The sequence below is a fragment of the Pararge aegeria genome, chromosome 11 (genome assembly GCF_905163445.1).
Source record: "Pararge aegeria chromosome 11, ilParAegt1.1, whole genome shotgun sequence".
NCBI classification, from domain to species: Eukaryota; Metazoa; Arthropoda; class Insecta; order Lepidoptera; family Nymphalidae; genus Pararge; species Pararge aegeria.
The window spans coordinates 9,457,359-9,470,547 of record NC_053190.1 but is presented as its reverse complement, the minus strand read 5'-3'; the positions used below and the strand labels follow the sequence as shown (position 1 = coordinate 9,470,547).

Genomic DNA, 13,189 nt, shown 5'->3' with positions numbered 1-13,189 from the left:
AAATACTCATTTCTTATCTCAAAAGATAAGTTAGATAAAACTAATGATTGTATTCGTTTTGAAAATAAGTTAGCGTAACTCACGTCTAAAGGTCGTCTGACTATTAATACTTTTTTTTTTTAGTACAAATAGTACCTTGATTACGATCTCACTTATGGTAAGTATTGTAACATGGTACGCAAACCTTCACACCCCGAATTAACTCAATCGATTGGCGTCACCACTTTTTCGGTAGGGTGGTAAACAGCCACGGCCGAAGCCCACCAGACTAAACCAGACAAAAATCTGAATTCATAAATTGCCCCCTTCCGAGGATCGAACCCGGGAACTCCCACTTTTATTATGGATTATGGATTTCACGATTAAAGTTATATTGCTATACCTTTCCTCCTCCTTAGGTTATTGCACTTCCTTCTTAGACTGCATCAACGCAAATTGTGCAACACATAATATGTTCCGAAAGCTAACTCACGTAGTTTAGTTAAGATTGCATTGTTAGAGAGTCAAGAACCAGGTGCGATCATTGTAAATAATCTGTCATTTTGCAATAAAAAAACAATTTCGAACGTTACAATTTTACAACCATGCATTAAGAAAACCTAATCTTACTTAACAAAAATGAATCTGTATAAAAACTATACTAAAAAGTTAATAGGAAAATTAATTGCTTCTAATTGGGGCACCCCATCATTGGGGCTGAGAAAATATTGTTTTCAGGAAATTCTTTAATGGATGGTACGTTCTTTACAATTTACGAAGAGCGGTGGCAGGTTTGACGGATACTTATCCAAGCAACCTTTTTTTTTTAAATTTAATCGAGGTGTTGTGATAGATACTAATTGAAAAGAAAACTGAATCAACGCTAATTACAATTTAGGTAACTAGCAGAAGTGCTTAAGTTTTTTCGGAGTTTGCTTTTTCCGGATGTATTTTCTCTTTCCCCTTTTAGTAATACGTTTTTAACATTTTTTAATCCACTGATTAGGGTGTGCTTTTAGGTCAAGGTATCGTTTTGGATTTTATCAAAAGATATATTTTTCTTTTCAATACTTTTGCTTATAAATTTTCTCTTTGGCATTTTTGTCTGACATTAATTCTATTGCCACATACGCCGACGACAATATTTAGTACACAGGTATCGATAACCTTACTGAAGACCTGATTGTAGGTTACCATCGTGATTTTTTTATACGTGTAAGCATATTATGCTATCCCTTGAAGCTATTTAGCTTTCTTTAAATATGATACTTCCGAATATTTTAAACATGCAAACTCTTATCATGCATTTCTTTTAATACATTATTAAGATGGGTAAACTATTAGGTACACTTTATCTATCTTATATAATTCATTAATCCATTTTCCAAGTTATAAGAGCTACAAGTTACAAGATAAAAAATTGTTACAAAATGCAAATATGATTGGTAATTACTAACTTGGCGGATAAGAAGGTTGTACCAAATTTTTTAGAATTCTGTTTTTCATTATGGAAAAAGGAAACTGTTATTTCGCCTGGTCTGTAGACTGAGATTAACGCCCCCGTGATCAACTCAGAATGACGTAAAGTCGGGACTGATTGAGTACCTAAGCTTGCTGATTATCACAGGAATTTTCTAAGGCCGATCTAAGCTCTAGTTTTTCTCCTTTGAGGTGCGAGGTATGCGATCTTTGTTAAGCAGAGTGGCATCATCATAATCATAATTACCATAATCGCTGCGGGACACAGATCTCCTCTCAGAATCAGAAAGGTTTAGGCAGTAGTTCATCATGCTTCCAAGTGCAGAGCGGCACACTACTCACGCCTTTGAGAACGTTATGGAGAACTCTCAAGCATGCTTTCGTCACGATTAAAGCAACTGATATTTTAATTGCTTATATGAAAAAATAATTAGTATTATATTTATGGCGTAAGATTTTAATAAAAAAAAGGTCAGACAATTATTGCATTTGTGCAGCCAATAAATCCTTACTTACTTAATTATATAATAATTGATATAGTGAGTTTGTTTGTTTGTCCTTCCGTCACGCCCTAACTTGTCCACCATCTTTGGCATTAGTTGAAAGAAAGGAGAGTAAGATAGGCTACATTTTATTCCAGGAAAACAACTGGTTCCTACGGGATTTGTAAAAAACGTAATAAGCGGTGCGGACGAGGAACGCGGACAACAGCTGGTCTATTCATATAGCTTATTAGTTCAAATTCTCTTTCCAGATCCGCAAAAACATCATCCACGTATCGACTTCCCCACTCGGTACCTAAGTTTCGGCGAAATATTGAAAACGAACTGCACAACCGCGCCTGCGCTGCCGGCCCCGCACATCACATGGTTTATAAATGGGAAAAAGGTAATCTCGAACCCTTTTTTCAATATTACTTTCGTGTGTGGGTAGATAAACGGCAGTTCATTTAAATTGTACAGTTAAAATGCGAAATATACAATAAATTGACAAACTAAGCGACTATTGATCAAAGCATTAACCCAGTCAAATAACCTTTGTTATGAGTTTATGAGACTTAAACATAGAATAAATGATAAAGAACCAAAACTTCTCAAAGAAAAGGAGCTGTCGTCATTATGGCGCCCAAATTAATGTGAATTAACGAAATCTGTTGTTTTTTGCTATCTAGAGATTTTATTTATCCCTTCTTACAGATGGATGAACTGGTTGCACATTCACACAAATTTCGTGTTCCCATGAGTGAGCGTAACGGGCGGAGAGGTCTACAGAGGGTTCTTGAACAAGAGTCCTATCTCAGCACCGACCCCTCCATCCTCACCCTCACGCATGTCTCTCACGTTGCCACTAGACCACCCGGATGCATGCTTAAGGAGGCATTCTACCAGGTTAGTTTAGTTTTTGGAAAAAAAAATGTAGGTTAGAGTTATTTACAAACTTAGAGAAAATTAAAACACGTAAATTCAGTTGAAATTTGTAAGTAATTTGTGGTAAAAAAAGACAATTATTATCTTTAACTGAACGTAGATAGTTTTTTTTGATACATAACTAGCAACTACGGCCTATTCAATGATCTTAATAACCCATACAAGTTCGGAAGTAACGGCGTAAAAGGACAAACCAAATTTTATACGATAAAAAGTATGCTAATACATATATGAGATACCCTTCCAAGACTATAATAAATGATTACGTAATTTGCACTTCTACTGTACTTCGAATCTCAGAAGTTTACAATTTTATTCCAAAGGAATTGTGTATTTGTTTTACAATATTTCATTCACCGGCCCATAAAATATCACACCCACACCTTTGCTGCCTGAATTAAGAGCAATGCACAGCAACCAGTGTCCAGTAATATCGTATGAAAATGTATTGAACGCGTCAAACCGACTGCGTCCCGTTCAAAGCACGTGGCCGGAGCAGTTTCATACGATACAACTGGTGCTTCCACGCAAACTTGGTGCGCACATGTGTATTGCCCTTGAACCACCAAATGCATTTATAATATAAGGATGAAAGTTAGGATCAAAACAATGTAAAATATGCAAGAAAATAGAAGTTCTCAAAAGAATTAACTATATTACAGGCAGAATCATTATCGGATCTCGAAGAAACCAACATGGTACAGGGTGTCAGCCGTCACAGAAGTCGGAGGCCGAATCGAGGCCGTGAACTTTACGTGACAATATCGGAACTGCAGTTGGTCGCTACAGGAAGACTTGAGGTCACTTGCGTCAGCACCATCCCTGAGTTCAGGAGCATTGACGACAAGTTCGCGGACGTCAGAAACGACACCGTCATAGGTAAGAAAAAACATTTTAAATGTAGTTCTTTTTAGTACTCGCAAAATAAGGCATCCAATCCGAACATGGTGATTTGGCGCAGGAAGGACCGCTCTACTGCACACTTAATTTGGGCAGGAGACATTTTTCGGGAAGAGAACAAAATGTCAATCTTCTCCCACCGTTTTATCAACTCCCCGAGTATTGGCGCACAAGTCGTAATAATATCCAATTAATAAACGTGTAATGGCAAACTTCTACTATATTATGAAAATTAAGCTTAATTTGCTATACTCCGGGTAAATTAAGCTTTATTTTCATAATATGTTATGGATGTCCGAAAAGTAACGCCTGCTTCTATCCAAACTTCTACTATTTCCTGTTGCCTTTCTTTGGCTGGCGGACACGTTAACATGATCGAGAGATATAATTTTTGTGTCTAGCCGTCTGAGATCAATAAATATGCACACGGTTGACTCGAATAGCAAATTTAGCTTAAGCACCGATTAGACTACACGATAAATAGGGCACAAAATACCCTTATGAGTGCCACAGAAATGGTATTTTGTGTACGTAGTGTACACAAAATACCATTTTTCATTACCATTACCACCACAGATTTACCATAAACTGTAATTATACTTTACTAATTTAGGGCCCTAATTTAAGTAGTGCTATCTTTGTCTTGTAGTCTATTCAGCACTTTAATTTGTATTCATCATCATCAACAGCATATAACAGTCCACAATTGGACTGGCTCTCCCAACGGAAGGGTTTTCTCATTATCATCCGCGCTGGACAGATGTGTTGGTAATCAAGGGTCGGGGAATAGTACAGAAGACATTGCTGCCCGTTCTTCATTCACGTTCACGCTTCACGTTTCCTTAGTCGTCTCGTACGACTCCCGCGGGAAAGAAAAAATGTGGTTACAACTGTATTCTGATCTGCCATCCATACGGCACTCATTTCATTAAGTTCAAATTTATTTCAAGACTCACTCCTCATATTTTTTTCTTTTTCAGTGGACGTCATTAGGCCCTCAGTCCACGCAGAGCCTTCAACCAATGACACCATACAAGGTCCGAGCACTTCGAAAGGCAGCATAGCATTAATACCTCTAATTTTAGAATTCATAATAATTATTTTACACATTGTTTGATAGCAGATTATGCCATATTTTTATTAAACGGGGCTGTGATAATAAAATCTTTACACTATCTCAGGGTCTTATAAAGTAATGCGTGTCGATAGCGGATTTTACGATATTGCTTAATCAATAATTTCCTTATTTATATTATAAACAATGTGAAGTCAGATAAGTCCAATTCAAAGAAGTTATTGTTTATTTATACTTATCTATATAAAAGGTGAACAAATCATAAGCTAACTTCTCGCAGAAACGCTTTTAGGTGTTTGACGTTAAAGTTTCATCACCATTCGAAATTCAGTGTGACATTTGTCTGGCAAGGAAGGAATAGTACTTCCGTACTATTAGAGTATGCTCATTAAAGAAAGGCCAAGCTACGCCTTAGTTATAATATATGTCTCTTTTCTACGACAATCATTGAGGTAGTAACTAGTAACATAATAAATAATAAATTTTGTCATCAAAACCTAAAATAAAGAACCAAAACGACTCGAAGGAAAGGAGCTTTCGTCATTATGGCGCCTGAAGTAAAAAAGTATACCTATGTATTTAAATTATAAAGTGCGTCAGCTACGCGTTTCTGTCAACGAAACACCTATGACTTTTTTTAAACTAATCCATAATAAAATGACTATTGTAGTGAATTAATAGTAATTTTATTATGGATTAGCTAACCCCAGGCTATATCTCAATTCGCAAGGCACGTAATACTTGGTAAGTCTCTATAACGCAAGTGTCAAGATTGTTCACTAGACTTTGCTTGTGTGAAATGCTGAAAATATGTGACCAAGATAGTTGTTGTTACCAAAGATGGAGTTAATTTATGATGATGAGTGCATGATTCAATTTTTTAGATTAAGTATCAATTTTGGTTTGAATGATGAAGAATGGAGTAAACGCAATTTTACGCTACGAATTAAAGATAAGAAATTGAGCCGTTAGACTTATTTATTAGTCTAACCCTAGAATATAAGGCGCTTTAAAATTAATTTGTAAATATAGTTCGACTAGGCTAAACCCACTGTTCATAAAGCCAAGGAGCACATAACTGATTCTCCAGCCAAAAACACAAACTGCTGTAGTAAGACTGTAAAACTGAACCTAACCGTGAATACAAAAAAACCTTTGTAATATATCTACCAGTTTTAAATAATACATCTTTAATGTGACGTCACTTGTGCCAATGCTAAGTTCATTTCATTGCATTAAAATATAATAAAATGTCATTACGTTAATAAATTTAACTGCTTTTGCGAAAAAATAACCGACACAATTATTTCAGTTTTTTCATAACACGTTTAAATTTTTCGTTTACTTTTAGATCATCAGAAACGATTGAATTGTTATATTGTATGCGAAAACTTTAAATTGACTTACGCCGATTCGTTCTGACGCATGAGTTACTCTTTTGGACCAATGCACTTTAAATACTAACTCATCTTTGATAATTATGATGAATTTTAATATTATTTGAGTACTAAAACATAACGAGCACAACTTACTATACTTTGTCAGTTGAGGAAATTTAAAAATAGTCAAGTAATCGTGACAAATCAAAATCATGTTCAACATCACAAAATCGTGTTTAAACGTGTTAAAAATATGTTAGCATCATATATATCTTAAAAAAGTTCTAACAAATTAGAAATAAAATATACGATTGTTTTCTGGATTTTTGTCATGGCGTGTGTTAAATGCGACATATGTGTAAGTTTTTAAAGGTATCTTAAAGATTCTGATTATCCGTGCATATTTGAATAAAAAGACGCCACATTGTTTACTTTTTGTAAATTATGTAAACCGACTGAGTAGGTGTAGTACCTACTGGCAAATATGTGTCATAACTCTATGGGTACTAAATCATACAATAGGAGTTAGTGACTAATAAGTAATTAAAGACAGACGGTCCAAGCAGTTTTGCGTGTTCAATTAACAGAATCATTAAATTAACTATTTATTGAATGTAAACATTGGAGCCAATTTTGTTGTACCATCACAAATATCAAGTCTAAACTAAATTGACAGGTCTTAAAGTAGTGTTGTCGTTTTAACACTGTGTCCCCTAAAATAGGAGAGCGCTTTATAAGGTCATTATGTCACAATAGTTTTCTCTAGTAATTAGTGTACATTGGAGTTGGCACCTATGTCAAGCTAGGCATTAGCCCTATTAGAGCGTATAAAAAGAAAACAATGTTTTATAATCAACATGCAGACCAGTATAAAACTATGTTATTAAATTTAAAGAGTTTTTTTTAGCTGAAACACAAGAGATTCGCACTAATAAAATCATAATTAGAAATTATGATTTTATTAGTGCGATATTATAAAGAAGTTATAAATTAATTTCATTTTGAATAGTATAAAAATATTAAATAAACTATTTATTTTCAGTCCAATAAAAAGTTTTATATAAAAGCGATGATAGGCTAGTTTACTGATAGTTAATTAAATATTTACAATGAAATACGTAGAAGCACATTGCATAGTGTGATTCTATTGCTTTTTAAAAGTAATTACCATTATCGTGCCTAGATTTTATTGAAATCGCCAAAGTAATACATATCATTCTTCCTAGGGTATTTAGAATATAAGTAAGTAATTATAATATTTATAACTCATAGAAAGTAGGTACCTATGTCCTAAATATTGTGATTGACGTTATTTTCGCTAACAAAGTTATTTATGAGTAGGATTATTTTACTTCTCACTGTTATAATAATATAATTTTCATCACGCTTACTCGTAACGTTGACCTTATACTAAATCGATATAAGGCATATAATCCAAAATGTAAGAGACGCGTGTTTTATTTAAAATAACCGTAACTACTTGTGTTTTATTTCTGATGACTCGCAGAGTGATTACGCATCTCGTGACATGCGTAAATCTTGCGATCACTGCTTTAAAACGTGACTTTTGTATACATTTATTGTATGGAAAAGTGACGTTTGACAATCGCACAAGCCTGTCGCGAGATGCGTATTCGACCTGATGATTACGTACGTTAATTTTTTATTCCACTGCAAGTCATATGTATGATGATGATGATGATGAAGATGGACCATTTTTAATTTAACCGTATAATAAAGATTTTTTCTTATAACTGACAAAGAGCCGTTTATGCATCTAAAAATATTAAGCATATCCTCATTAAATTAAAATATATTATGGACCATCTTAATTATGATAAATAAACGTAACGTTGTATTTTAAATAAGCAAATACTCCCTTTATTATGTTTATATTATGCAGCGAACGATGTCAGCGGCGCGTTGTGTCTAATGTGGGATTAACCTTGCACGCAAAAAAAAATCGACGCGCCATGTCGCGTAATTATTAATTTGTTTATATTTTCGCCTTTGTGGTTGATTGTTAATGATTTAAAATGTCCAGTTTAACTTGTAAAGCAGAGCAAAAGTAGATTTCACTCCGCCGGGAAAGATAATCAACGCACGAATCGCGAGCGAATAACCTGTTTCCACCAAAATCCAGAGAGCTGCCTATGAAACTCTCACACAGCGGAATAACATCGAAAATTCAAAGTCAAGTTTATTTTTAGTCTGCATTTTTCCTCACAAGTGTGATGAAAATCCTCGTATGAAACGCGTATGGTACATTACTTATTACACTCTTGGCTTCCTAATATCGCCTCAACTGTAAATTGCAATGTTACATTACTCGTTGTATTATATACTATAAATACTTTCCTTACATATACATATGTAATGCACTGCACTTAAGTATATTATGTAATATGGGTAAGTACCTAATACTATCATTATTAATTATATACCTATTAATATTTGGTGCGCATGGTTCTTTAGAGAAATACTAGTGTGCTAAATTGGTCATCATACACGAGGCTGTACTCAACCAAATTATTCGCAACTTCGCAAAAATTACAAAATATAAATTCAAAAATAATTACTTTATATTTATAACATCATCGGACGTATGAAGATATTGTTCTGAACCTTGCTAACACCTTCGCAAGCCACCAATGTTAGATTATTTAAAAGAACAAGAGAGAAATACCGCAGCGTCTACGGCGGTTTTATCCAATAGAAATACAGACACCAATATAACTCACTAGGATCACTTTCTACTAATACCTAATGTTAAATTGCCAGATTTTTAATAAAAACTTAGGCCGTTAAAATATATGAAGATTATATTTGGTTGTACTTTACATGTATAAGTATTATTTAGTGTTATTGTTCACTTAACAATTTTATCTATGTTAAAGTTTTATATTTATTTAAGCACAACAATAAAGCTATAATTATTCGTCGGTTTAATCGATAGACTTGGAAACTTCTTTTTAATCTAGGTCTTATAGTCACCCCAAAAATGATAATCAAAATTTAAAGGAAACTTTCTTAAGAGTCCAGGATAACCCGAGTCACCTTAAGTATTATTAAAACTAGAGTGTATATAACCAGTTGCTAGGCACGCGTCCGATCGTTGTCGTTTATTTTTCGGATCGACTGTAGTTTACGACAAGGGTAAAAACAGCGTCACCTCTGGTGAGGCCAGCGCGAAGTTCGCCAAGAGTCTAGGTCCAAGGCTTGATGACATCTGGGGGTTGGGTTTATAGAACTCGGGATTAGTCCATACGCTCCCAAAATTGAAATCCTAGTCGCCATTAATCCGCAGAGGTTTTATCCGCGTTTCTTACATGAAATATATAGTCGGTCGTTATTTCTTCATCCGGGTCGTAAAGGATATGTTTTCCCCTACAATTTTTCACATACCCATTTCACGCCTTCATGATTTTCAAAATAACGATACCAAATAAACTTTAATATTTATTTAGAGAAATGCTGTTTGGATTACAAATACCTACTAATTTTTCACATAGGTCCCGATTTAATTATACGATGAGAAAATATTATTTTCGTTTGTTTCAGAAATATTCTGATGGCATTCATAAAGTTCAAATTAATTTTTGAAATTTTACTTGCTTGCTCTTCCGAGCTAATCTGTTGAAGACTTGCAACTAGGAATATTAAGTAAGAGGTTTTATAGAATACGGGTCAAAGATTTTATCGGACCTCTTGCAATCTTTACGAACTCTACTAGAAGTTTTACGCATACGAGGTGGTAGACAATGTCTCGTTGTTTTATATGAACAAATGACATACGACGTCAGGAACCAATTTTTTCGGAGCCGAATTAACACATACAAAATTGTTAAAACAACGAAACGCAACCAATTTTTTTATTATGGTCAGCGACCGACTTGTTCGTCCATCGCGCGGAAAACATATGTTTATGCAGTCCTTTTCTTATGAAACAATAATGACTACACCACAATATTCTATAAACATTCCAGATAACTTTCTACTCGGGTGGCTAGACCGCTATATCTACCTACTAGAAATAGGGCAATAATGATTATCGTTATTGCAGCCCAACCCATTATAAGCCCACTTAAGGGCAAGGGTCAATGAATGAAGAAAGGTTGAACTACGCTGGCCAAGTGCGGATTGATGGTTTTGAGACGCCTTTGAGTACATTATGGAAGTTATGGAGAACTCTCAAACGTGTATTCTGCTTCCTCGCGATATTTTGCTCCACCGAGGACTATTAATTGCCTAAATTAAAAACACACATAACTCTGGATAGTAGTAAGAGGTGCGTGCCGGGAATCGAACCTTGACCCTTGAAAGGAGACCGAACCCCTAGTCTACAACTAATAGGTACCTACTAGAAATCGATTATCCAAAGAGACTGTTAATATGGCTCCGCTCTCTAAACGCCCAGGAATATACACTACTCTGCGCATCGTGGCTGTAAACATGCTCCTTATATATATAAAAATAACTTAGCAGTCCCTTTAAAAATCTTCCCATTTGCGTTGTGACATTTTTGAGGAAAGTTCGAACACACGAAAGTAACTATTGTACAAATAGTCTTGAGAAAGCCCGATTTTTTTTAATTGGTTCTTCTGCTTTAATAGCGGGATAAATGGATGAGACTTGGTATTAGATATACCTACCCACTACCTTAAAGACTTTTATTGCATATCTCTGGACGCTATGGTCTATGACTAAGCCATGATACCATCAGTTTTCTATGACTAAAGATACATGCATGCCACGCCGGATATACCGAATACCGCTATCTCCACAACAGAATAATTCGATAACAGGATTTTCATTTATTGTATGTAGAAAGATATTCTTTTAAATGTTGCAAAAGCAAATAACAAGTAATTTGACAAATTGAAATGGTATGTCACACTTAAGTATTACTAATTGATCTCTCTAGTAATTGCATCTTCATTTTAATGTATAATTGCAATTGTTCTCATTATCCTTTAATTTGTTACAATGTGATTGATAAGCGATTACCTAACTAGATATAATTTAATCATATTTGTTTCTTCGATTCAGTTTGTAAAAAACATCATCTCTGCACTCTTAGTTGGTCTTCTTACCAACCAAATAATTTAATGATTAAAAGTTGGGCATATTAATGGTAAGGAAAGATGAAAAGAAAAATGTCCAAGGTAATCTGTCCAGTAACTACCGAATAAAGTACCAAATGTTCCGAGATATAGCAGACGTAAGAGTAATGTCTCACGTTTAATTACATTAGATGCCTATTTAGGTATATCATTAGAATATAGTTTTATATTTTACGAGATGTAATATTAGTAAAACCATTAGTTTGCATTTCGATCTGGATTGTTAAAGTTGTACTGGCTTTGCATGCACTCACCGACTCCAATTTATGCTTGCTTTCTGGATATATCCAAGACATTTGGCCTGGTTTCAAATGTCATTTTAAAAACATAATAACTCAATTCTTATACCATTTCATGTAATTTCAGTAACTATGGCATTTGTTTTAATTTAACGAACTAAATAAAATATGTATTTTGATATGGAGACAGGTAATAGGTATACACTTACTTCAGTGAAAGATTAGTCTTTTAAAAATACTTGATGATATCCGTATACTTCCTGTAAACCTCAACTTAAGGAAAAATGGCTTTGTACTTAGTGGGACTGGGATTAGTCCAAAACTCCAAACGCCCCCGAGACCGTGGATGAGACCCACTGCCGGGTGAAGTACGAAATCGGATCCTGGTCTTCGTCGGCGAAGACATTGTGAAAGGGTTATATCTGTGTGTCCCACTGCTCCATACTTGTGATGCATCGTCAGTCGTCGTTTAATCTTAGTCAGTTGTAAAGGACGAGTTTGAGAGAAGATAGGCGTTCGGATCGGAAGTGTTAGAACACTCCTCCACATAAGTGTTAAAATGTCACGCAATTGTCGCAAAATTTCCGTCTCCCTGGTGGAGTAAGAAATACTCCCTGGTGATTCTAGCAGTGTATCAGAATACTACAAAAAACAAATAACAAGTCTTATGACATCACATCACTTTCTGAAAGTTCAACTAAGTATTCTGAATATTTATGAATTTGAATTAATAGTTGAAATAATTAACGAAGGTATTTCAGATTACGTGTAGCTTATTGCAACCATAATGGTTGTTACCTAGTGCGGCGCGGTGTTTCAAACTTTAGAAAAGAACAAGAGGAAGCAAAAGAACACTTTGAAATAATTGTGATTTCTGTTTTTAATATGTATTTTTCAAGCCTAGCCTATGTACTCACTAGGTACATTTTGATAGGACGCCATTACAAATGCACTTCACTAGACATTATTAACGAACAATAAAAGTATGTCCATATATTTTTACATGTACTTCCTGCAGTTTTCCTAATTTCTTCATAATCTGAAAGTTGCCTGGCAGCTGAGATCACTAGACCAAGCGATAAAGCCTTTTTAGTTCTACTTCTTTCTGCATGTTTTAGTTTTTATTCTTTTAGGTACAAATAGAGTATAAATTAATAAAAAAAATATTTGTTAAAAGTTATTCCATGTATAAAATTTATGGACGAAGAATGTAATTGTTTTTCTGTGGGAGTTTATAGTGAGATATAGTTTTGAAATTTAACGTATTTATGGATTGGTTGTACCTATTACATAGTTATAATGGTTTTAATTATGAAAAATATTTACATTAAAATTACATGAAGTTAAATTATTATCAACGATGCTATAAATACTTATTGTATAAATATATTCAATAATCCCTCTTTTATGCTTGTATTCATTGTCTTTAATCCTTTTCCTGCAATATATAAGTATACCTACATATAATAAAACTGTACCGGGACAAGTTCTGTACATTGAAGATATTTTGAAATTTGTTTTTGTGGGCACTGAAGCCAAAACTATATTTTTTTATTTTGGCTGTCTGTATCTTGGCCGCGCATCACGC

General features: G+C 34.3%; 1 protein-coding gene across 1 annotated transcript in view; it reads left to right on the top strand.

The window, feature by feature from the left end:
• Positions 1 to 4,902, top strand: part of LOC120627302 — a 113,647-nt gene extending 108,745 nt beyond the window's left edge. Inside the window, exons 4-7 of the mRNA XM_039895254.1 lie at positions 2,213 to 2,346; positions 2,655 to 2,846; positions 3,548 to 3,764; positions 4,766 to 4,902. Of these exons, the coding sequence (XP_039751188.1) occupies positions 2,213 to 2,346; positions 2,655 to 2,846; positions 3,548 to 3,764; positions 4,766 to 4,902 (680 nt within the window). The remainder of the gene's footprint in view (positions 1 to 2,212; positions 2,347 to 2,654; positions 2,847 to 3,547; positions 3,765 to 4,765) is intronic.
• Positions 4,903 to 13,189: the final 8,287 nt, after the last annotated feature.